Consider the following 23,523-nt stretch of genomic DNA (forward strand, 5'->3'; position numbering starts at 1 on the left):
GTGGGGTAGGTCATCACCCACCCACACTTTTTCCTGCTGTCCTACTTTTTCCCATGTTCTCTGTAACTCCTCCCCAGGGGCCAACCAAGCACCTGGGGTCCTTCCTAGTGGTCTCAGCATTCTGTGAGTACCAGTGCAGCACTAAGACTGTGCCTCTGTTATCCCTTACTGGTGCCACAGAACTGGTCAGAATCTCTTTAATGATATCTTTGAGGCCTTGCACCCCACACATGTTGTCTCCTGTCGAGGCCTTGCGCCCCACACATGTTGTCTCCTGTTGAGGCCTTGCGCCCCACACGTGTTGTCTCCTGTCGAGGCCGTGCCCCCCCACACGTGTTGTCCCTCCTATCGAGGCTGTGCGCCCCACACATGTTGTCTCCTGTTGAGGCCATCCACCCCCACACGTGTTGTCCCTCCTATCGAGGCCGTGCATCCCACATGTGTTGTCTCCTGTCGAGGCCATGCACCCGACACATGTTGTCTCCTCCTGTGGAACAGAAGGTCCTGTGTAATTAGTGCTTAGTCCAGTGCTTGCCATATAACAAGCACTTTACAAGTGCCTTTTCATTCATTCATCCATCCCACTACATATGTTATATTTTGGACAGTGAATAGTCTTCATCAACTTGTTTCCCTCGTGAATGGTGAGGATGCACACTTTGGAGTAGCTGTGACTCTTACTTATAAGACTCTTCAGTGTTCTAGGGCTTCTTAAACTTTTTCCACTCATGACCCTTTCGGTGCTTCTTAAACTATGGTTCAGGACTCTGTGTGGGTCACACTGGGGCACAATGTCATCTGCAAACAGGAGCATCTAAAGATATCACCATTTATAGAGAATTGCTCTCTCTCCATTTGCCTCCTGCGCTGGACATTCTCTGTGACAGTGGAAAATCCACAGTTTTGTACTTCACTGAATATTAGTAATGAGTGAGTTGTCAAAGTTACCGCTCCTGTTAGATCAGTCAAGGAATCTCATATCATTGTAAGGTTGGCATCAGAGATATGTTTAAACACCTTTTGGAGGAGAGCCTTTAAGACTACATTTTTCCTTTACCAAACCAAATCCTACAAAAGAATAATATTCACTGTAGAATCTTGTGTTTTCTGACCCTTTCAGCCAGTTGGATAAAGGTATGGTTTGTATAGAATTTCATTTGCAAAAAATTGCCTGTTTCTTTCTCATGTTTTTATCAGAGATGCACAGTGTAGATAACTCTGATGACAGTTTCACAAAGATGGAAAAGTAGGTATATGGGTTGGTAATTGTTCATGTCCTCTTTCTATCACCTTTTTTTTATAGTTGATTTTTTTTTCCAATCATTTTGTAAGTTTCCCTCTTTTAAATATCTGGAGACTCACTCTCTCAGTGCCTTCAAAACTATGTTCCTTGTATCATGGTCCTCTTCTTTATATTATACTTGGTCTAATTCAGCATATTTTCTTTAGCACTATTTCTCTTTAATGGAGCACACTAGGGACTGTCATGTTAGAAAGGGTTTTCAGCATCTAAATGTGGTTCCACTGTCACTGAGAGAGGAAATTGTTTATTGACGGATCTTTTCCATTTTTGTCTTTTTATTGTCCTCCTTCCAGTTTCCTCTTTAAATAGCTGTAAGATGATCTGTCTTAATTAGACCTCAAGCCAACCGTTCTGCAAACTTATTTTTTATAAAGTTACTTCTCACTCTTTTGTGAAGTGATTTTTGCTCATAATCTTCCACAGTCCGCATCCTTCACATTTGAAATTTGGCATCTAAGCGTCTGTTCTAAGCCTATGTTGCCCTTGGTTACCACCTCTCTCTACCCAGCAGAAATCAGATGTTCTGTCTGAGGCTGTTCCTAGATTTTTTTGGTCTCCTTTTGATTATTATTCTGCAGTGGTTAAATTTCCATGAGCAATGGTGATTGTCTATATAGGTATCTGTTCCTTTATCTATTTCCCATTATAAAAAAATCAGTAGATTGTTTTTTATTGTAGGCCTTATGTTTTCATCTTACCTTTTTATTTGGTGTTTTGATCTCTTCTTTAACAAGTTCATGGCCTGTCTGACACAGACAGATGATTTGGGAATTATTCTCACACTGGTAACCAGTCAATTCTTGTCTGTTAAGATGCAATCAGTTTCATTTTTGTGATGTTATTCATTGTTTAATATGTCTGACTCTTATTCAAGAGAAAGTATTCATGGCATATAGTTGTGAGGCTTCTGTATAGTCAGTCTACAAGCCTTTGACCTTTTTTTGTTTCATTTTCCTGATCTATGTTTTCCAACATTTTTTCTACTGTCCTTCTCTATTCCTACCTTTACATTGAAGCAACTGAGCATAAAGTAAATGTTGATTTAATTAGAAGTCCTTATCAAATTAATTTTAAAATTTGGAGTCAGAAGACCTGCCAGGTTCATATGCCAGCATGGTCACTCACTAGCTGCATAACCTGGCAGAGGTCCCTCTGCCTCTTTGCACTTCAATTTCCTCATCTCTAAATCCATGAGATTAGACAGCCCAGGGGTGACTGAGCTGTATCCACAGTCAGAAGCAGCCAGACAAAGCACCAGGCCAGAGCAGAGAATGTCAGCACCTGCACCTTAGGTTTCCAGGGGAGGGAGACAGGCCCAGACATGGGCGAGGCCCTTCTGCTCATCTCCCCAACTTCCGTCCTGCCAGGTCTTTTGAGGGGACGCTGTACAAACGAGGAGCTCTGCTGAAAGGCTGGAAGCCCCGCTGGTTTGTGCTGGACGTGACGAAGCATCAGGTAATGCTTTGGGAGGGAGGAGGGCGCTTCCTTCCTGTCCCGTTTACGGGGCTGTCTCACCAGGCTGAGTAGCCCCTGGACGATTACTGGAGTGACCAGATGATGTGTCTGCCTGCTGCAGGGCACACTCGTGCTCACACATGCACATGCTCATTATTCCTCTTTGTCCCAGTGATCCCAGACCCTCTGCCCATGGCAGTAATCATTAGTTTCTTAAGGCACTGTGGCTGGTCTGCATCCTTGGAGGGAAGGTCAGTGATGAGATCCCAGCTCTCCTAGAAATAGCTCCACTTCTGCAGGGCTTTAGAGGGTGCATAGCACTGCCCTCATCACCCTTGGCAGAAGCTGTGATTAACCCTCGTGGTTATAAGAAGATCAGGCTCGTATGGCTCCAACCCCTGCCTTCCTTACCTCCTGTGATTGGCCCCACCCGGCCCCCACTGCACAGCCCTGCTCTGTACTTTGTCCTGAGATGATGTGGCCCCCATGATGTCAAGTCAGAGGAAACCTTTGAGGGCAGAGAGATGGAAGAGGCGATCTGAGCAGAGGAGAGGGGGCTTCAGTAGGGGCTGGTGTCCCCTAGTGCAGGGGGCCCAGAATGACCCCAGTGAGGAGGCCCATCCCTAGAGAGCTGTGGCCTGTATGATCTCACCCTTGCCACTCCTGCTGTGCTCCGGCATCCTTAGCAGTGGGGGCCGCGTGTCAAGCTGTCCTGGATGACAGGATGAGCAGTGGGGCAAAGTGGAGAGTCCTAGATGGGGGGTTACCGCCTCTTCGTTGTGTCCTGCGGCTATCCCTTTGCTTCTCTGGCCTCAGTTCCCTTGTCTTTAGAGAAGGAGCTTGGATCAGATAATCACTGAGACCCCCTCCAGCTCCCCAGCTTATGGCCCTCAAACATGCCCTCTGCCCCAGGTAGGTGTAGGGGTAGGGCAGTCCCTCCCAAGTCTCTAGCCACTCCTGTACCACCCTGCAGTCCATGCCATCAGGAAGGCCCCCTGAGTACTAAGGGGATTGCCCTTCCCCACGGTGTCCTGTCCTCATCCGTAAAACTGAAGCACTTTTTTTTAACAGTCTGGTGAGAAAGGCTTGATATTCACAATGCCGTACCTCCACATTATGTGAATGTGCCAGATACACACCAAAGATCCACAGTCTTAGATTGTGTGAGAGTGTTCCAGTCTCCAGGTGCCCTGGGGCCCTCTGCTAGGGCCATGTTGAGACTGCCTCTGCCTTTGCTCCAAGAGTTTGGCAAAGGTCATGCTCTTGGCAGAGGAATGTAGAGAATGTGCTTTCAGATAGGCAGATGCCAGCCCTTTTGATGGACCTAGAAATGTCATGGAAATCCTAGTGTCTGTAGAACAGAAGAGAGCACCATCCAACCCCTAACCGTAGGAGGAGACTCTGTCATGTTGTAACCATAATTAACAATTACATGAAATCATACTCATACTCACATTTTTTGCTAATCATTATAAGTTCTTGAAAACCCAAGAACGCAGGCTTTTCATTAGCCCTACTGATTCCAGGCCAGGAAGGTGGCCACAGGGAACATAAAGGAAATTCTGGGCCCAGCAGTAAAAGACAACAGTGGGACTAGATGTGAAAAGAAGCTGAGGCATAGGGCCCAGTATCAGTCACAGAGTCACCCATTGCCCATCCAAGTGAAGAGGGTCCTCAGAGGCCACCCCCTGTGACAGCCCAGACCAGTGCTCATCCAGCCTGTATTTGGATGGCTGGACCAAGTCCCACCCCTGGCAAAGCTTTAAACAAAAGAGAAAATGTTGCCTCCTCACACTGACTTGGGTCCTGATATATTCTTGGACTCCAGATAGGTGATCCTGGGCCCCTTGGAAGGGTGGGAGCCTCAGGGCAGTGTGGGTGGACCAACTCAGAGGTGTCACACCCTGTTCCAGGTGGGTCTGCTTTGGGAGAGCCCAGCAGGTGTTCTCCCGTGCTGACATTCTCTTAGACCTAAAGAAGGGAGAGACCTCGGATGACATCCGATCCAGTCCTCTCATTTTCCAGACCTAGAGAGCTGAAGTCTTAAGCCCAAGGTTACACTGGTAGCAAGTATGTGAAGGGTAGAATTTGAACCCGGGTCCTCTTGATTCCAGCGCCATTGCTCCTTCCGCTGTACCACACTGCCTCAGGATCACAGCTTCTTTGCAGAGTCACATACATTTGGACCAGGTGATCCTCCAGTTTTGTTCACATGTATTTAATTCCTTCCCTTTGTCTCCTGCGTGTTCTAGTTGAGATACTATGATTCTGGTGAGGACACAAGCTGTAAAGGGCACATTGACTTAGCTGAAGTGGAAACCATCATTCCAGCAACCCCAACTATGGGTGCCCCAAAGCATGCCAGTGACAAAGCCTTTTTTGATGTAAGTACATCATGCCTTTACCAGCTCCTTCTGAAGCTGGGAAACATTCTCTCCACATATACCTTCATGCTCCCAGGGTACCAAGAACAGTGTCACACACCTGCTAGTTCAGGCCTGGGTGGCCCACATGCAGCCTAAAAGCCAGACAGGACTTACTTGGCTCCCAGGTGCAGCCCACTTGAAATATATAGCAAACAAACATTTTAGCTAATTAACAAACTTGTTCCCAGGGGCTCGGAGGGCCAAATCACCCACTCTTGATAAGCACTACCACCGGGTGTCATGGGAACAAGCTGGGATTTAATTTCATTAAAGTGAAATGTCAGTAATTCTATAATTAAACCCTTGTAACACAAGCCCAGGGATCTCTGATCTCTGATATCTGTGAGTACTATTGTGAAAGGTAGAGCTGCTCCCGCCTGAGCCAAGAGAGCTGTCTCAGCCAGCACTGCCCTCTGTCCTTCACCTCTACGCTAGTGGCCCCTTGGCTTTCTGACTGTCTGAGCAGGTGGCCTATTATTAACGTGTGAGAACAAACATACTTTAAGGGGGAGGTGCATGGCTGTGAACTAGTTGACATCCAGCTCAAGTTCCCTGAGGCAGTGCTGCTTCCTTGAAGATAAATTTTTCCTTATCCCATCTTCACCACAGACTTTTTTTCATTGGGTTTATATCCCATTTTTCTACCTTCCATGGACAAAAATGAAATCTACCGATTTCTCTGAAACCACTCACTCTCCTATCAGTTAATCCTGTAGAGCGACAATTGGTCTTTATTTTCCCTTGTCTTATGTCCAGGCTTAGTCTACACAATAACTCCACGAGTAGAAAAATGACTCCCTAGTTGTGTCAGGCCTCCCTAGAGACCAGGCTTCCCAGACCTGTTCTTCCCTAAGTACCAGTGGATTTCTTGGGAGAGCCCAGCCCCCGCAGCTGGTGAAGAGGGCAGAGAGCGAACAGGCAGTCACCGCCATGACTTACGGCAAAACCCTGGTCAGTGCATTTCTGCTCCTCAGTCCTCTTTCCCCTTCATCCCTGTCCCTTCCTGCTCTGACCAGGCAGTCTTTTTCTAAGAGCAGATACCCTGGCAGGAGAACCTAGAGCCCTGCTCCCTGGGAGCAGCCTTGTGTCCATCCCTGTGGACCACCTGACAGTATTTCTTCCTTAGAATACTGCAAAGAGCAATATTTTTAGGAAGTCACATCCGAGGCTTTGAGGGTAAGAAAGTGGTTGTGCCTAGTGAGAGCCAGAGGAAGCAGAAGAGTCAGCAGAGCAGAAATGGCCTGTGGGCGAGATGCTGTTGACAGCTGCCTAAGCGAAAGCCGAGCGGGCTTAAAATCGTCCCAGTGTTTGACTCCTGCCCTGGCACAACGCCCCCAGGGAGACTTCCTCCTCATCTCTGGTGTTTCTGTTTCGTTGTGTAGCTGAAGACCAGCAAACGCGTGTACAACTTCTGTGCCCAGGACTCACAAAGTGCCCAGCAGTGGATGGACCGGATCCAGAGCTGTATTTCTGATGCCTGACCAGAACCCCCTCCAGATACAGGAGCGAGAGGGAGGCCTTTGGCTGTACCAATAGGAAAGGTCACAGGAGAGACTTTGGGGAATACCAGCACCGAGAAATAACCAGCCTCACTCACTGTGTAGATCTCTAGATTAACTCGCTTCCCCAGACTGCTTCCCCCAGTTGTGTTTGTCACGTGGAGCCTCAGCATGAAGGCAGCCAGGGGCCTGCTTGGGTTTGCACTAAGCTGTACTGATGGGGCAGCGTGTACAGCCCAGCCTCCTTATGCCATGACAGCAATCTGGGGCCAGCCCAGGGGGGGATTTTAAAAACGTCTGCCAGGGTCGGTATTTACTTGGCAGAGCCAATGGTTTTACAAACAAAAGTAGAAAACCCCTGGTACCATCCATCCTTAGTTGGAGCAGTAATTGCCGTCGGGCCTGACGCAGACGTGTCACGGGCTACATCCCACAGCCAGCTGCTGGCTCTGCCAGGTGTGGGCTGTTTTCAATACATGCTGAGCTTACCAGCTTTGGTGGGACTGAAGGAAGAGACAAACCATGTGACCCTGCCAAGGGATTTGACCTCTGGGGAAATGGGAGAAAAATTAGTCTTCAAATGTATGGACTCTAAAAGAAATTGCTTTTCCAAGGCTAAAAGAAAGAATGCTCATTGCGTACTCTTCTGCTCACTCTCAACTTGTATTCACAAAGTAACACAATGATAAACACACTAAACAATAAAGCAGGCCGACCCAGAAATCCTCTCAGTGTGGCCACACGGGCAGGCAGGAGTGTGCCGCCATGTCCTGCCATGTCCCACCATGTGCCGCTGAACCAAGCCTGTCTGAGAGAAGGGGACAGGAAGGAGAGGCAGAGCCCCAGGAGGGTCATCGCAGGCTGGGAGGTGGGATTGGATACTGAAGACAACATTTTTTGCACATAAATTGTAAGAACAATTTTAGATTTTTACATTTGAAAACATTGTGTTTATTAAACTTAAAGCTACAGAGCAAATACCCTTCCCCTTGTCAGCAGGGAGCTAGAACATCGTGTCTTGTTTGGAAATGTTAATATGTGAAATATCAGACTAATATTTCAAAGAATATGTATATATGATTTAGTACATTCTGATTTTTTCAGACATCCTGCTTGTAATTTAATATAAAACTAACCAAACTGATTCACTCATAGGATTTTGGTTATTCAGTGGGTCCTTTTTCTAAGAAAAACCACTCTCTTTGGGGGCTGAAGATTAAGAGTAAAACATCCAATTTCAAACTGTATACATACCAGGAAAAAAGAGTTGTCTTAATATATAAGGAATTGGGGGGCAGGGCGGGAGACAATAGGAATGAAGGACTTTTCTCTCATTTCCAGTTTATACACTTCCCTGTGAAAATGGCCATTGCACATAATTTGTATTTTTCTTTGTATATGAAGTACTTTTTTATGTACTTTGTAAGATATGGACCCCGTCATTTCATAGGTTGAAACTGTGCACAACACTCTTTGGTAATGAGGTTATTTTAACAATTTTATGTAGGTGTGACATGACTTTATAACCATCTTGTAATAAACATACTTCTTAAAAAAGCACAATCCCTCCTTTCCTGGGGAATCCAAGCTCAGCCCGGCACTCTCTGTTTTACATGCATAGAGTAATGGGGTTAATAGGTTTAGGATTCAGATATGGGGCTGAAACCCAACCAGGGAGAGCCTCCTGACTGAGGAGGCCATTTTCCCAGCAGTCTGTGCAGCATGCTGACTAGCAGACACATTCAACTGGCAGTCCCACCAGCATCTCAGCATGTCCAGTCCTGCTGCTTTCCCAACTTCCCTGTTTCTGCTGGTGTCATCACATCCTTCCAGTAACCCTGATTCAGAAATTCACAGCCATCTGTGACTTCTTCTCACCATTCCCTCCCCCGCTTTCTGTTTCTGAAACTCTCTACGCCCTAAGTCCAGATCTTCATAATTTCTTACCTAGATCACTAATTCAATTAACCGCCATTAAATGCCTCCCATATGCAAGACATGATGCGAGGCAATGGGGCTAAAGCTCTAGAGAAGCAGGGGTTGGCAGCACATGAAGGTTACTGTAGACACATAAATAAATGTTCAGTAACTCAATCATAATAAAACATAACCATAATCTGAGCAGAAGAAAAATACAAAGTACTATGAGAGATCGGAAGAAGGAAAGACCATATACAACTTTCACAGTGTGGAAGGGAAGAGAGAAAAGATCAGGAAAGGCCTCATGGAATTAAAGCTGGATGGGACCTTAGAGACCATCTAACCAACCCCCCTCATCTTCAAGATGAGCACACCAACACTATGACTTGTCCAAGGCCACACAGTCAATAAATAGCAAAGCTAAGCTTCAAACCACATCCTCTGATATAAAATCCAGGGCTTTCTATGCTATGCTATACCTCATTGCCTCTGTTGTGCTGGGTCTTCAATAACAGACAGAATTTCAAGATGCAGAGATGAAGAAAGGACCTTCCAGGTATAAGCAAAGACCCTGAGAAAGGAAAACATTGAATGTATACAGGGAACTATTGCAGCAACCGCCGAGGGGCTCTGTTATCTTCTCTCCCCAATCCATCCTCTGTGCACCAACAGAGTAATCGCCCAGGTTCTAACAGAATGAGCTGTCTTGCTTAAAAACCTTCAGCAGCTTGTCAATGGAAGGATGAAGTCCAAATTCCTGAGGTTGGCATCCAAGGCCCTCAATGACTTGTTTCCAGACTAGCTCTCCAGCTTTATCTCAGTCTGTGGAATCTTCATCTACTTCATCAACAATCCCCTCTCCGGCACAGCCAACAGTGGCAAGCCTTTATGCAGACTGCTACTGAAGGAGACCCTACCACCTCTTGAGACAACCTGATCCGCTTTGGGATAGCGCTGTCAGCAAGTTTTTCCTTACCTCGAGCCCTTCAAATACTTGAAAATAACAATCATGCCTCCACCTTAAGTCTTCTCTTCTCCAGGTTAGACATCTCCAGGGCCTTCCATCAATATAGGATAGGATTTACAACAGGAAGGAACTGGTCGCTGGAGCAAAAATGATGGAAATCTTGGGGGGGAAAGGATTCCACTGTCTTAGAGTTTGCGTTAGAGAAGAGGAAAGCTAGGAATAGTCCAACATGCTCCCAAAGTCTTGGGAGATTAAATTTCAAAAAGTTCCAAGAAAGTATAGATAGAAATGCATGGAGTAAAATTCCACAAGAAACTCTCAAGAACGTAGTTCTGAAAACACAAAGAAAAGCCATTCCAATGAGGAGGAAAAGGGGAAGTTGTCAAAAGGTAGAAGACAGAGACAGAAAGAGGAGAGAGAGAGAGATGTGCAGGCACAAGCATCACAAATATTTATTAACTGCTTGCAAGGCCTGTGGATACAAATACAAGCAATCAAACTAACACCTGCCTTCAAGGAACTGATGTTCTAATAGAAGATGACAAATGGAAAGGAGAGTTGAAAATCTGGGAAGGTCTAAAAGGAACAATGCAAATACAAAGGAAACTCCCTAACCAATTTAGATTTTTTTAGAGACCTGTGCAAAATATGGAAGCAAGATTAATTAACCAAGGATAAATCCAGAAGAGTGACACCCACCTGTAAAAGTGTCAGGAATGCTAAAGCTAAGAATGTAGGAAGACCGAGAAGGAAAGTAAGGACAACAAAAGGCAGGAAAACTGTGTTGCAGAAAATCAATAGAAAGGATAAGATGGTTTTTAAAAAGGTAAAAAACAAAAGGCTGAGATGGTAAAAGTTCAAGTCACTTTACCCCAGTGAACTACATGTTAAGGTTTAAAAGATAATGGAGAATAGGAAGAGACAGCAGAGAATTAATTGTCAACATCCCTACTTTCACAAAAGGGAAGAAAATGGAACCTGCAAACTCTGAACTGATGAGCTTGATTTTTATTCCAAACAAAATTCCAGAACATACTAAAGAGATGGTTAGTGAACATCTAGAAACAGAAGCAGTAGTCACAAAAGGCCAGCATGGCTTCACCAAGAATAGGTCATGCCAAACTAATTTTCTTTTTCTTTTTCTTTTTTGGCAAGATTGCTAAACTGACACATAAGAATGCTGTCAATCTTTATCTAGATTTTAGCAAAGAATTTGGTGAAGTCACTCATTCTGTTCTTGTGAGAGAAAAAAATGGAGAGATGTAAGCTAGATAATTAGGGAGATACGGAACTGATTGAATTGCTGGACTCCAGAATATTTCAGTATCAGCTTGGAAAATGGCTGTGTGCAATAACAGATTGAGTTCTGGGTTTGGAGTGGGGAAGACCTGAATTCAAATTCCCCATTTGACTCTAGATGTGTGACCCTGGGTAAGTCACTTAAACCTCTGTTTGCCTCAGGCAACTCCTTAGGACTTGTCTATCAACTTGTAGATGGGTTTCAATTTGAGTGCCCTCCACATTGAGTTACCTACATTGATTAAATCACAGCTCCTTCTCATTTTTTTCCCATCAACTTGAAAGGACTCCTCCCGTGAAGTGAACAAGGATATGTGATTGGCCCTGTACTACTAGGCAACTAGGTGGTACAGTAGATAAGAATATTGTATTGGTGTTAGGAAGACCTGAATTCAAATCTTGCCTCAGCCACTTATTAGCTGTGTGATACTGAGCAAGTCATTCAACCTTGCTCAGCCTGAGTTTCCTCATCTATATAATGGGGATAATAATAGCACCCACCTTCCAGGGGTGTTGTGAGGATAAAATGATTAACATGTACAATACTTGGTAAACCTTAAAATGCTATATAAACACTAGCTATTATTGATTATTACCATTATATATTGTTATAATGATGTGGATAAAAACATAGATGGAACACTGATGAAATTAGCAGATGACACAAATCTGAGAAGAACAGTAACATACTAGGTAACAGTGTCAGGATCCAACAAGACCTCAACAGGCTGAAACAATGGACCTAGTCTGATAGGATGTAATCTAGTAGGGATGAATGTAGAGTCTTATCCTGGGTTCAGAAAATTGCAAGCTCGGTATGAGTCAACATTGTGGTATTGTACCCTAGGAAGCTAAAGTAACCTTAGGCTGCATTAAGAGGGATAGTGTCCAAGAACAGAGAGGTCATAGTCCCGCTGTGCTCTGCCCTGGTCAGAATGTAAATCTGCAGTATTAGGTTCAGCTGCAGGGAGGGGAGGCTAGGAAGGGCCTCGCTTTAAGAAAGATGTTGAGAGAGACCAAAGAGCATCCAGATGAGGGCAATCAGGAAAACAGAATCTCAAGGTCTTGGTGGAAGGAAGTAGTAATGTTTAACTTGGAGAAATAAGTGAAGGACATTAGGAAATACATAATAACTTTCTTGAGGTATTAAAAGGTCCATCCCATGGAAGAGGAATGAGACTTGTTCTTCTTGGCCCTGGAGGACAGACTAGAAGCAAGGAGGGGCTGGAGAGATGGCAGAAAGATAGATTTGAGGGTGCAGTATCAGGAAAAACTTCCCAGTAATTAGAGCTACCGAAAAGAATGAGTTTTCTCTGGAGATAATGGGTTCTCTCTTCTTGAAGCTCGTTAAACAAAAGCGCACCCCCTTTCAGGTGTGCTGTAGCAGGCATGGAATCCTGGGAACTCTGTGACCGACACCCCTTTGTTCTGCAGAGACCACTGGCCAGAAGCTCAGCCTTGGGAGTCAAGCTCATTCTCTCAGAGTTGCTTAGGCCGGAGCAGCAAATGCCTCCCGCTTTCTCTCTTGTGTTGCTCTCCAGGACTAGCCTTCCAGGGGAGACCATTAGACTATGTTATTCTAGCAGTGTTGTGTCCTCACATGGAATTTCACTGGAAAATTCCAGCTGGTTGGGCTTTTGACCATTTGTTCTGATTGAGTCCAGTCTGCTTGGAATGTCAAATTTTTTGCTTCTCTGTAACCTTTGACCAGAGTGTGGCTGGAGTTTCCCCATTCATTTTCAAAATAAACAAAAACAGAGGAGAGATGGAGTCAAGATGGTGGAGAAAAGGCAGCAACTCACCTGAGCTTTCCCCAGAACCTCTCTGAACACCTTTAAATAATGACATGAAACAAACTCTGGAGCTGCAGGACCCAGAAAAGGATGGGGTGAAATAATTTTCCAGCCAAAGACCACTTAGAAAGTCAACAGGAAAGGTCTGTCGCACCTAGGTGAGAATAGAGCACAGTCCAGCACAGACTCAGTCCAAGAAACCAGGAGCAGGCCATGGGAGCCACTGAGTTGGTAACCTCACCAGCAGCTCCTGGAGATCTTATCCCACAAACAATAAGGGGATCAGACAACGGATCAGAAGGAGATTACAGAAGTCTCTTTGCTAGCACTGAGGCAAGACTGTGTTGCCTTTCCCATGCTAAGATCTGGGTCACAGTCCCAAGGTGAGGAGAAGCACTAGCACAACAAAGCTTGCAGCTACAGTGGGGCAGAGACCCTCCTCACAGTTCCAGGACAGAAAAGAGTGCTTGTGGTGGCTCACAGACCAGAGCACAGGCCAGGAGAGTCATAAACACACCTCTCTTTAAATCATACCACCTTGGAAAAACTGAAAACTTACAGGTGCCTGGAAGTATCTCTGAAAACAGCTGCACAAAACCCCCTGAAGTATGGGACAATGCGCCCTCCACCCTAGAAGCAGAACCCCACTTTAACAAATAATTAAAAGTCAAGAAATAGCCTGGAAAAATGAGCAAACAACAGAAATAAAAACTCTGATCATAGAAAGTTACTATGGTGACAAGGAAGATCAAAACACATACTCAGAAGAAGATAATAAAGTCAAAGTTCCAACGTCCAGACCCTCCAAGAAAAATATCAGTTGGTCTTAGGCCGTGGAAGAACTCAAAAAGGATTTTGAAAATCAAGTAAAAGATGTAGAAGAAAAATTGGGAAGAGAAATGAGAGTGATGCAAGAAAATGATGAAAAAAAGAGTCAGTAGCTTGGTAAAGGAGACCAAAAAAAAATTACTGAAGAAAATAATGCCTTAAAAAACAGAATAGACCAAATGGAAAAAGAGGTTTAAAAAAAAAGCCAATGAGGAGAAGAATGCCTTGAAAAGCAGTATTGGCCAAATGAAAAGAGGCACAAAAATTCACTGAAGAAAAAACTCCTTAAAAAGTAGAATTGGCCAAATGGAAAAAGAAGTACAAAAGCTCACTGAAGAAAATAATTCCTTAAAAATAAGAATTGAGCAAATGGAAGCTAATGACTTTATAAGAAATCAAGAATCAATAAAACAAAACCAGAAGAATGAAAAAAATAGAAGACAATGTGAAATATCTCATTGGAAAAACAGTTGACCAGGAAAATAGGTGCAGGAGAGATAATTTTAAAATTATTGGATTTCCTGAAAGCCAGGACCAAAAAAAGAGCCTAGACATCATCTCTCAAGAAGTTATCAAGGAAAACTTCCCTGATATTCTAGAACCAGAGGGTAAAATAGAAATGGAAAAAATCCACCAATCACCTCCTGAAAGAGATCCCCAAAGGAAAACTGCCAAGAATATTATAGTCAAATTCCAGAGCTCTCAGGTCAAGAAGAAAATACTTAAAGCAGGCAGAAAGAAACATTTCAAGTATCATGAAGCCACAGTCAGATTTAGCAGCTTCCACATTAAAGAAGCAGAGGGCTTGGAATATAATATTCCAGAGAGCAAAAGAGCTAGGATCACAACCAAGAATCACCTACCCAGCAAAACTGAGTATAATTCTTCAGGGAGGAAAATGGACCTTCAATGAAATAGAGGACTTTCAAGCATTCTTGATGAAAAGACCAGAGTTGAATAGAAAATTTGACTTTCAAATATAAGACTCAAGAGAAACATGAAAAGGTAAACAGGAAAGGGAAATCATAAGGGATTTAATAAGGTTAAACTGTTTACATTTCTATATGGGAAGATGATATTTGTAACTCATAAAAACTTTCTCATTAGGGCAGTTAGGGTTATATATAGATAGAAGGCACAGCTGTGAGTTAAATATGAAGGAATGATATCTTTAAAAAAATAGAGTGAGAAAAAGGAATGCTGGGAGAAAGGAAATGGGAGGAGTAGAATGGGGTAAATTATCTCACATAAAAGAGTCTTTTGCAATGGAGGGGAAGATGGGGGAGGTGGGGGGGGAGTGAGTGAACTTTACTCTCATTAGAACTGGCTCAAAAAAAGAGCCATTAATACACGTTCAATTGGGTATAGAAATCTATCTTACCCTACAGGAAAGTAGGAGGAAAAGGGGATAAGAGAAAGGGGGGTGATGGGAGGGCAGATTGGAGGAGCTGGTAGTCAGAAGCAAAACACTTTTGAGAAGAGATAGAATGAAAGGAGAGAGAATAGAATAAATAGGTTGGGGAGAATAGAATACAGGAAAATACATTGAGCAATCATAACTGAAAAAAATTTTGAAGCAAGTTTCTCTGATAAAGGCCTCATTTCTCAAAAATATATAGAGAACAGTGTCAAATTTATAAAAATTGGAGCTGTTCCCCAATTGATGAATGATCAAGAGATATGAACAGTTTTCAGATGAAATAACCAAAGCTATCTATAGCCATATGAGAAGGTGCTCTAAATCGCTATTGACTAGAGGAATGCAAATTGAAACAATTCTGAGGTACTACCTCATACCTGTTAGATTGGCTAATAGGACAGAAAAAGGAGGATGACAAATGTTGGAGGGGATGTGGGGGAAATGAGACATTAATGCACAGCTGGTGGAGTTGTGAACTGATTCAACCATTCTTTAGGGCAATTTGGAGCTTAATAGAGTCAAAAGGTTATAGGACCAGGCATACCCTTTGGTCTAACAGTACCACTACTAGATCTGTATCCAAAAAGATTTTTTTAAAAGGGGGGAAGGGGGAAGGACCTATATGTATGGAAATATTTATAGCAGCTCTTTTGTGGTGGCAGGTAGTTGGAAATTGGGGGGATGCCCATCAATTGGGTAATGTGATTGTGCTATGTGATTGTGATGGAATACTATTGTGCTATAAGAAATGATGAGCAGGATGCTCTCAGAAAAAACCTGGAAAGACTTACATGAGCTGATGTGAAGTGAAATGTACTGTGTGCAAAGTAACAGCAATATTTAAGATGATCAACTGTGAATGTCTTAGCTATTCTCAGCAATACAGTGATCCACGAAAATTCTAAAGGACTTATGGTGAAAAATGCTATCCATCCCCAGAGAAAGAACTGATGGTGTCTGAATACAGATGGAAGCGTATTTTTTTACTTTCTTTATTTTTCTTTAGTTTTTTTCTGTTTTCTTTCACAACATGACTAATATGGAAATATGTTTTGCATGACTACACATGTGTAACCTATATCAAATTGCTTGCCTTCTCATTGCAGGGGGTGAGGAAGGAAGAGAATTTGGAACTCATGGTTTTAAAAATGAATATTAAAAATTGTTTTTACATGTAATTGGGGAAAATAAAATATTAAGAAATGAATAAGATAAAAAAAAGAAAAGCAAAACTGTCTGTAATGAAGTAAATGCAGAGTACATCCATGGGCCAGAAAGAATAAGGGAGCCCCTTGACCTGTACGTATCCACATATACCTGTGCAACATGAACTCTAGTGTCCTGCTCAGCCTCTCCTGGGTACTGGAGAGCTAGATTGTGGGGTAGGGATCTTGTCTGGTCACAGAACCAGAGATGGTTATGGTCAAAAGGGTCTCTCGAGATCATCCAGCCCAATACCCTTATTGCACAGAAAAAGAAGCGAAGGCCTGGGGAGGACAAGGGACTTGTCCAAGGTCACATGGCCAGCTGAAATGAGATCTGCTGAGTGTAAGACTCTGCACTGGTCCAACCATCCCCAAACTAATTGAACCCCAGAGTGCTTGAAAGTTTGTAAGATACTGATCAAAAGGATAAATGCTGTTGAAGGAATAGTCATTCAACAAGAGTTATTAAGTGCCTTCTGGATGCCAGATACGGTGCTAGGCATGGAGGATAGAAAAACAAAAACAGTCCCTGCCCTCAGGGGGCTTACACTCTACTCTCGCTTACATTATCTATGAAATAAATTTCACCTCAGTAAAAGGAGAGTTTGGGAGATTGAGGATCAAAATAAAAATAAAGAAAAACCTAAAATTGTCTGCACATAAGAAGAGCTTAGAATCCATCATTCCCTGTCTTAGAAAGACATCCCTGCATCAACGTTTTTTTCTTGGCAGCCTAGGCACACCGTGCACGGTTTGAGAAACGTAACTCTAGACGTTTCTTTTGTCTCTTCTTGTCCATGCCCTTTGGTTTGGTTGTGAGCCTGGCCAGGATGGCATTATTTGCCTGCCCGTTGCTGGTCACTGTTCCTCCCTGTCCCATTCCCAACATGGGTGAGTGAGCCCAGCAGGGCAGAGCATCTTTAGCCTGATGATCTTGTCCAAAGCCTCATGGGGAGAAGATAGGGATCCGCTGGCAAGCAAGATACAGTTGGCAAACATTTAAGTCAAGAGTCTAAACATTTCACTTGCCTATCTCCCAGTCAAGAGTGGTAAAAAGTGCATCTGGCGACCCAGCTGGTAGGAGAAAACCAAGGGAGAGCAAGAGAGCTTTCCTGGGACGGTTCCAAGCCTACCACCATGCAGTTGAACTTAGCCCTCACCCAAAGTGAGCCATTGGACTTTTCCTCTTTGCCCATGAAGGATGCAGGACCCAAGAAAACATGTCAGCTAGACCCCCTGAATTAGTCATCTCTCCCTGCTCCCTGGTGGTCAGTCAGCAGTCCCCTGGGGTTCCTACCACACCTGCCCTGCCCTATTCAGTTCACTTGAGTTGAAGCTTGAATGGTCACTGACCAGGACTGCCTCAATTCAATTCAATGCAAGCATTTACTTAACACCTACTATGAGGAAAGCTCTTTTCTTGGGCTGGGAATACACAACTGAAGCAATACAAGCGCTGTCTTCAGGGAGCTTCTAATCTTGCAAGGAGAGAGAGAGAGAGAGAGAATTAAAATAGATCATTGAAATATGAGTCTTTTGGTCCAGACTATGATTTCACTGTTGTGAGGGAACTCTTAGTGTGAGAACTCCCTTTACCTGTTCAGGTTGGCAACTTGTCTGTAACTTAAATATGATAGAAACATAGGAAATCGACCAGAAGAGTTGGATGACAGATTTCCAGGGGGAGGGATCACTTCTAATTGGTGGAATCAGGAAAGGCCTAATGGACAAAATGGCTGCTTCTCATCAGGCAGGGATGTAGAGGAAGGGGGCCTTCTAAGCGGGGAATGAGGGGGGGGGACAGAGTTAAGAATGTTGTGTTTATAAAGGCAAAAAGGCTGGAAAAGGAGATTGAGACCAAATTCTAGAGAGCCTTGCCTGCCAGACTAAGGACTTTACATTCACTACATGTGAAAGTCTCTATTTTGAGGAATAAAATACACGACTTTCCCCATCACGGTTTCAAAATATCGTGGGTCAGCATAAGAAATTAAATGGGAATTTTTTGGGAGTTTTGCGGAAGCCTCAGACAACACACAAAGGCCAGCAGACAACACAGAAAAAGTTTAGAAACTCAGAAATGCATAAAATGTATATGTGTTATTGTATGGTATCAACATGTTTTATTTTTTAATACCATAGTAATTCAGACTTCTTCTCTGGTAAGAAGAGAGGGCCGAAAATATTTTATGCAGATTTTCCAGATTACAGGGGCACTGCACCCCTAACCCCCATGATGTGGAAGGGATAGCTCTAATAGAATAACAAATTCTGTTAATCAGCTTTGAAAGAATATGAATTTCATAAAGAGTTTAAAAAATATACTAAATAGAGAAAAAGTACTCCATGGACACCATAACCAGGGCTACTAAAAACATAAGTCATGATTAAAATCAACACCTTTCGAACAATCAGACATGGAGAAGAAAGGGCACGGGACCATGAGGAGACCCGGGTTCTAGTCCTCATTGTGTTACCATCTAGTCATGTGACCTCCAGCCATTTAATTTCTCTAGGACTTGTTTCATTCACAAAATGAAGGGATCTATATATCTTACTGTCTAGAAAAGAGGTTCTTTAACCTGGGGTCCATATTTTTATATTTGGTCATACATTTCAGTATGATTTCCTTTGTAACCTTATGTGTTTTTTTTTATGCATTTAAAAATCCTGTTCTGAGAAGGCTTCACCAGACTTCCAAGGGAGTATCTAACACAAAAAGAAAAAAAAAAAGATGTCATCCAACTCTTCTGATCTAGAGTCAAAAGTTGGTAACTAGGACTAAATATGACTCAGTGTGAATAAATGACATGATTTGGAAGCCAAGTGAACAAATGATATATTTAATTGCATTGATGCAAGCCCGGTGTCCAGAATGAAGGAGGTGACAATCCCTGGTCAGGTCATATAGGAGAGGATTGAGTTCAGTTTGGGGGCATCAGATTTTAGGAGGAAAATGATCAGGTGGAGCTTATCCAGTAGAGGGCAACCAGGGCAGTTAAAAGACTGTGCCATACTAGGGTCATCAGCTAAAGGAATGAGGGAGGAAACATGGGGGTGAGGGCTATCTTTGAATTCTGAAGGGCTACCGTGCAGAAAAGGTATCAGATGTAGGGGGTTACTGGCGCCAGCTCGAACAAGCTCCTGGGAACCGACTGTCAAGTTTTCAGAATGAGCATTTACACCTCAGAAATCGGCAAACCCCACAATCAGAGCTTGATTTACTGTTTTGTTGTCTGTCTAGACTTACGAGTGACGGAGAAAATGTTAATCATGTTCATTAAACTGCAAAGTATGTCAAGCACAAATTTTTCCCTGATTGTTTGTTAAACATTTAAACAGCACACTCCTGAAAATGCATTCTACATGGCCCCAGTGGTCCAAAGGAAGATCAGTAAGTAAAAACTCATTGGCTTCCTATTGCCTTGCAGTCCAGAATCCAGTATCACCCTACCATTCCATTCTTAACTTAGTTACTTTCTGCCATGACCATACATTCTGGCCAAACTGACTAGCTCTCAGCCCTCCACCCAAACACATATGTGCTTACCTGCCTCCGTACTAGAAAGTGCCTCTCTCCTCCATGTTGGATGATTTGCTACCCATTTTATAATTCAAATTCTTCCTCCTCTGGGAAGCCTCTCTTCATTCCCTTGACCAGTAAGGACCTTTCCCCTCCCCCAACCTGATCTCACAAACTAGTTTGCTTTGTACCTCTCTAGTATGTCATGTAGTGCTAAGTATGACTATAGTTTTCTGTATTCTTGTCTCTCTGCTAGACTGGAAATTTCATGAGTCAGTCAATAAGCATTAATTAAGTGCCTACTATGTACCACTAATACTATGTTCTACATATGAGGGATACAAAGAAAGGCAAAAAAAAAATGGTCTCTGTTCCCAAGGATCTCATCTTCTAATGAAGGCAGGAACCATTTCTTATCTAACCTTGGCATTTTCTACAGTGCCTAGCACAGAGCAGATGCTTAATCAATGATAAACCAATGCATAAAGATTATAGGGAGACTTATTTCAGCTTACTATAAGGAAGAACTTTCTAACAATCAGCAGTCAAACTGTCTGTCTTGTGAAGAAATGAGCTCCCTGTCACTGGAAGTGATCAGTGATATTGTAGAGAAGATTCCTACACTGGGCAGGATAGGAGATTGAGCTAAGCTTCTAAGGGATCTTTCAAAACTCCCAGATTCTTTAATAGGTCTAAGTTAGGAAGGAAATGTAAGTGAATGGCCCTAGAGTTCAGAACCAACGAAGTAAGACCATCAGAGAGAAAGAAAGAGAGAGGATCACTGATGGGAGCAGAAGCACGGTCTGAACCCAGTACAGGTGGATTTTAAAAAGCAAGAAAGACATGTGATGGGTGTGTGATAGGTGAGTGATGGGCATGTGAGGGCCACAGGCTTTGAGAGGCTGCCCTCAGCATCTGCATGGGCATGCAGAATGTAGTGGTTGACAAGAAAACATAGGCCTGAAGAAAATGGTGATGAGGGGAGGGAATGGGGGCAAGGAAGGATTACTGCCAGGGAAAACACCAAAAACATCAGACTTCGATTGGTGCCAAGACCTGTCAATTGTGAAACAAAGCTGTCTTTGAGTGAGATGAACCTCTTTCTGTCAGACAATTCCAATGCATTGGTTGTTTTTTTTTTTTTTAACAGTACTTCATTGTTACCAGAAGGGCTCTATTGGTATTAAGGAATTAATTGGGGAAATAAAAGTAATGCAAACAATTTTTAAGCCTTTTTTTGAAGAAAAGAAAATAGAAGGAGGAGAAAGAATGGGGAAATGATAGTCAGTGTTACTCATTCCTCAGGAAAAGGAATTTACCTCTAGGGAGGCAGCAGTTACAATGAAAAGAGCTGGGGTGTGGAGTGAGACAATGTAGGCTGGAATCCCTGCTTCTCCTGTGACAGTGGACAAGTCACTTTATCCCCCCAAGCCTCAGTTTCCTCATCTGTAAAGTGGGAGTAATAATATTTGTACAACCTCCCTGGTAGAGCTGTTAGAAAGAGAGCACTTTGTAAACTATTAAGTGTTATTTAACATCATTATTGTTATTTTATTATTATTAGGCTCCTTCCTACCAAAGTCCTCCTCCTCTGATGTTTCATCATGACATGAAGGTGACTCTGGGTTCTCAAAGGCCATCCCAGTGGCATATGAGGTTTGGGAAGTCCTACCAAGCTGGAAGAGCTTCATGGATGGCCTGGGCCATGGGCCATCCATTGGTCATCCAATGACCAGCCTCACTAACTATGGAGAGAGGCTTATCAGTAAATTGCCTGCAGAGAGATGAAGGCTTTGGCCACAGTCATTCCCAAAGGCCATCAAGTTAAGCATTGAGAAGTCACAATCTACATAGATAGAGAGAGCAGCTATGCCAAGGAAATCACAAGTCTTTGAACTATTCAAGTTTTAATACTTTAATTACATCTAGGGTCACATCAGTGACTTCAGAGGTAGAGATGATCTCTCTGTCAACATAGGTCATAACTCCTCTATTATTCGGTGAAAAAACAGATCAATGGAACCAAATAGAAAAGCCAGTAAAAGAACCAAATTTAAATGAGAAATTCATAAACCCAGTCTTCTAAAATATTTGAGAAAGAAGTTAGTATTTAAAATTGTAAATTATTAGGCCAATTGGATAGCAGTTCATATATCAATTAGTATCAATAATAATAATAACCAGAGTCCAGTCCATCACCTATGTCATGGGGGAGTGGAGGGGACAGGGACAAAATAAGAGATGTCAGCCATAGTGATATACCATTACTGTGGTTTCTGTGTTCCGCAACACCATTCCACTTAGCTGTGAGGGGCTGACAGGAACCCCCAAACTCTGGCTAAATGGTCTCTAACACAACAGTAATTGGGTCAACACTCCAGCCAGTATGATGTAACTTCTCTTATGAATCTAAGCACTATGTCTCACATTATGCTTAGCATTCTCTCCACCAATCTAGAGTCATCTGGACACAGCATGCAGAAATGCCCGTGGCTTGGCTTAAAACCTGGGTTACCTGAGAAATAGATGAAGTCTCCTCAAGAGCATCAGGACGACCAGCTTGACACCGAGGCCAACAAAGCCAGCATCCCTCCCTTGTGATCTGGCACCTCAAGAAGGCAAGAAAGATATATCGGCACAAATCAGAAATAGCATTTCTGCCCTTGCTGGGGAGAGCTCCAGGGCAGATGTCACTGACCACAAAAACAGGGAAGCCACAAAAACGCGTGAGGTGGACCAAAGATAAAAATTCTTTTGTTATGTGCCAATATGACGATATAACAAAATTGGAAACAGATTTTGCCAGCTGTAGGCAAGGATTCCATGCTGCTTTTTGACGACAATTATCTTTAGTTCCAAGTTACACAACCACAAATTACAGATCAATGCAAGGCAATGGTAAGAAATAACTTCACTCCGAAGCCCAGATTAGATAAAATAAGAGCAGAAATTGAGATGTTACTTAAATATAAACAGGGAAAAGCTAAAGAACCTAATACCAACTCCCTCCTCCCCCCCAAAAAAGTGCTATCTACTCCTGAATCAGATGGTAAAAATAATTTCAATGTTGCAAATGATTTTGAAAAGGAGATGGACAGAAGGGATAGATCATAGGATCATGGACTGAGGTCTGGAAAGAACCTTAGAAGTCATCTAGTCCCTTAGTTTACAGATAAAGAAACTGAAGCCCAGAGAGGTTAAAACATTTGCCCAAGATCACACACGTGATTCAGGACAGAAGCAGGATTTGAACCCAGGCTCTCTGGCTTCAAAACCAGCACTCTTTCCCGTCTATCACAATACCATCCAGAGCCCAGCAAGGCCTCCCTGTTCCCAGCTCTTCCTTCTCTCCCAAGCCCCACTCTGTTCATGGCCAGAGGCGGCCAAGCCGCAGTCTCCTGGGGCTCTAGCCACCCACCTGTGGAGGCCAAGAAGCCACAGACTCTTCCTAGCATCCTTCTCCTTCACCAATCCCCCCATCCTGTGTGGGTGTGGGAACAGAGTAGCACTTCCGCTCCCCAACAAACCAAAACGAATCCAGCTGGTCCCCTTCCTTCCCTGTGGGCGGGAGCTGCCCCTTGGGACCATTGGTCAGAGTGACAAAATTGGCTTCACGGTCTCTGTGACTGGAGCCCTGGCAGCGGGACAGAGGACCACTGCGTCATCCTTCTCTATCTCTCTGCACCCTGAGAGCCACTGTCCAGCCCGTGACTTCTTTGCTGAAACACGGGTGACGGGACCAGTAGGGGCCATGAGAGGGAAGCTGCTATGCACCAACATGACTTGTTCCACCCTGGGCAGCTCTAATGGTTAGGAAGCTTCTCCTGAGACCACCTCCCTGTGCCCCTGGTTCTGCCTGGTGGAGCCAAACAGAACCCATCTGCT

General features: G+C 43.5%; 1 protein-coding gene across 1 annotated transcript in view; it reads left to right on the plus strand.

The window, feature by feature from the left end:
* The window catches only part of SBF2 (SET binding factor 2), a 485,589-nt gene extending 475,627 nt beyond the window's left edge, over nt 1-9,962 (plus strand). Inside the window, exons 40-42 of the mRNA XM_027852565.1 lie at nt 2,671-2,758; nt 5,011-5,142; nt 6,567-9,962. Coding sequence (XP_027708366.1) covers nt 2,671-2,758; nt 5,011-5,142; nt 6,567-6,665 — 319 coding nt within the window. The 3' untranslated portion in view covers nt 6,666-9,962. The remainder of the gene's footprint in view (nt 1-2,670; nt 2,759-5,010; nt 5,143-6,566) is intronic.
* Nucleotides 9,963-23,523: the final 13,561 nt, after the last annotated feature.

The sequence above is a fragment of the Vombatus ursinus genome, unplaced genomic scaffold (assembly GCF_900497805.2).
Source record: "Vombatus ursinus unplaced genomic scaffold, bare-nosed wombat genome assembly UNPS02009770.1, whole genome shotgun sequence".
In the NCBI taxonomy this organism is placed as follows: domain Eukaryota; kingdom Metazoa; phylum Chordata; class Mammalia; order Diprotodontia; family Vombatidae; genus Vombatus; species Vombatus ursinus.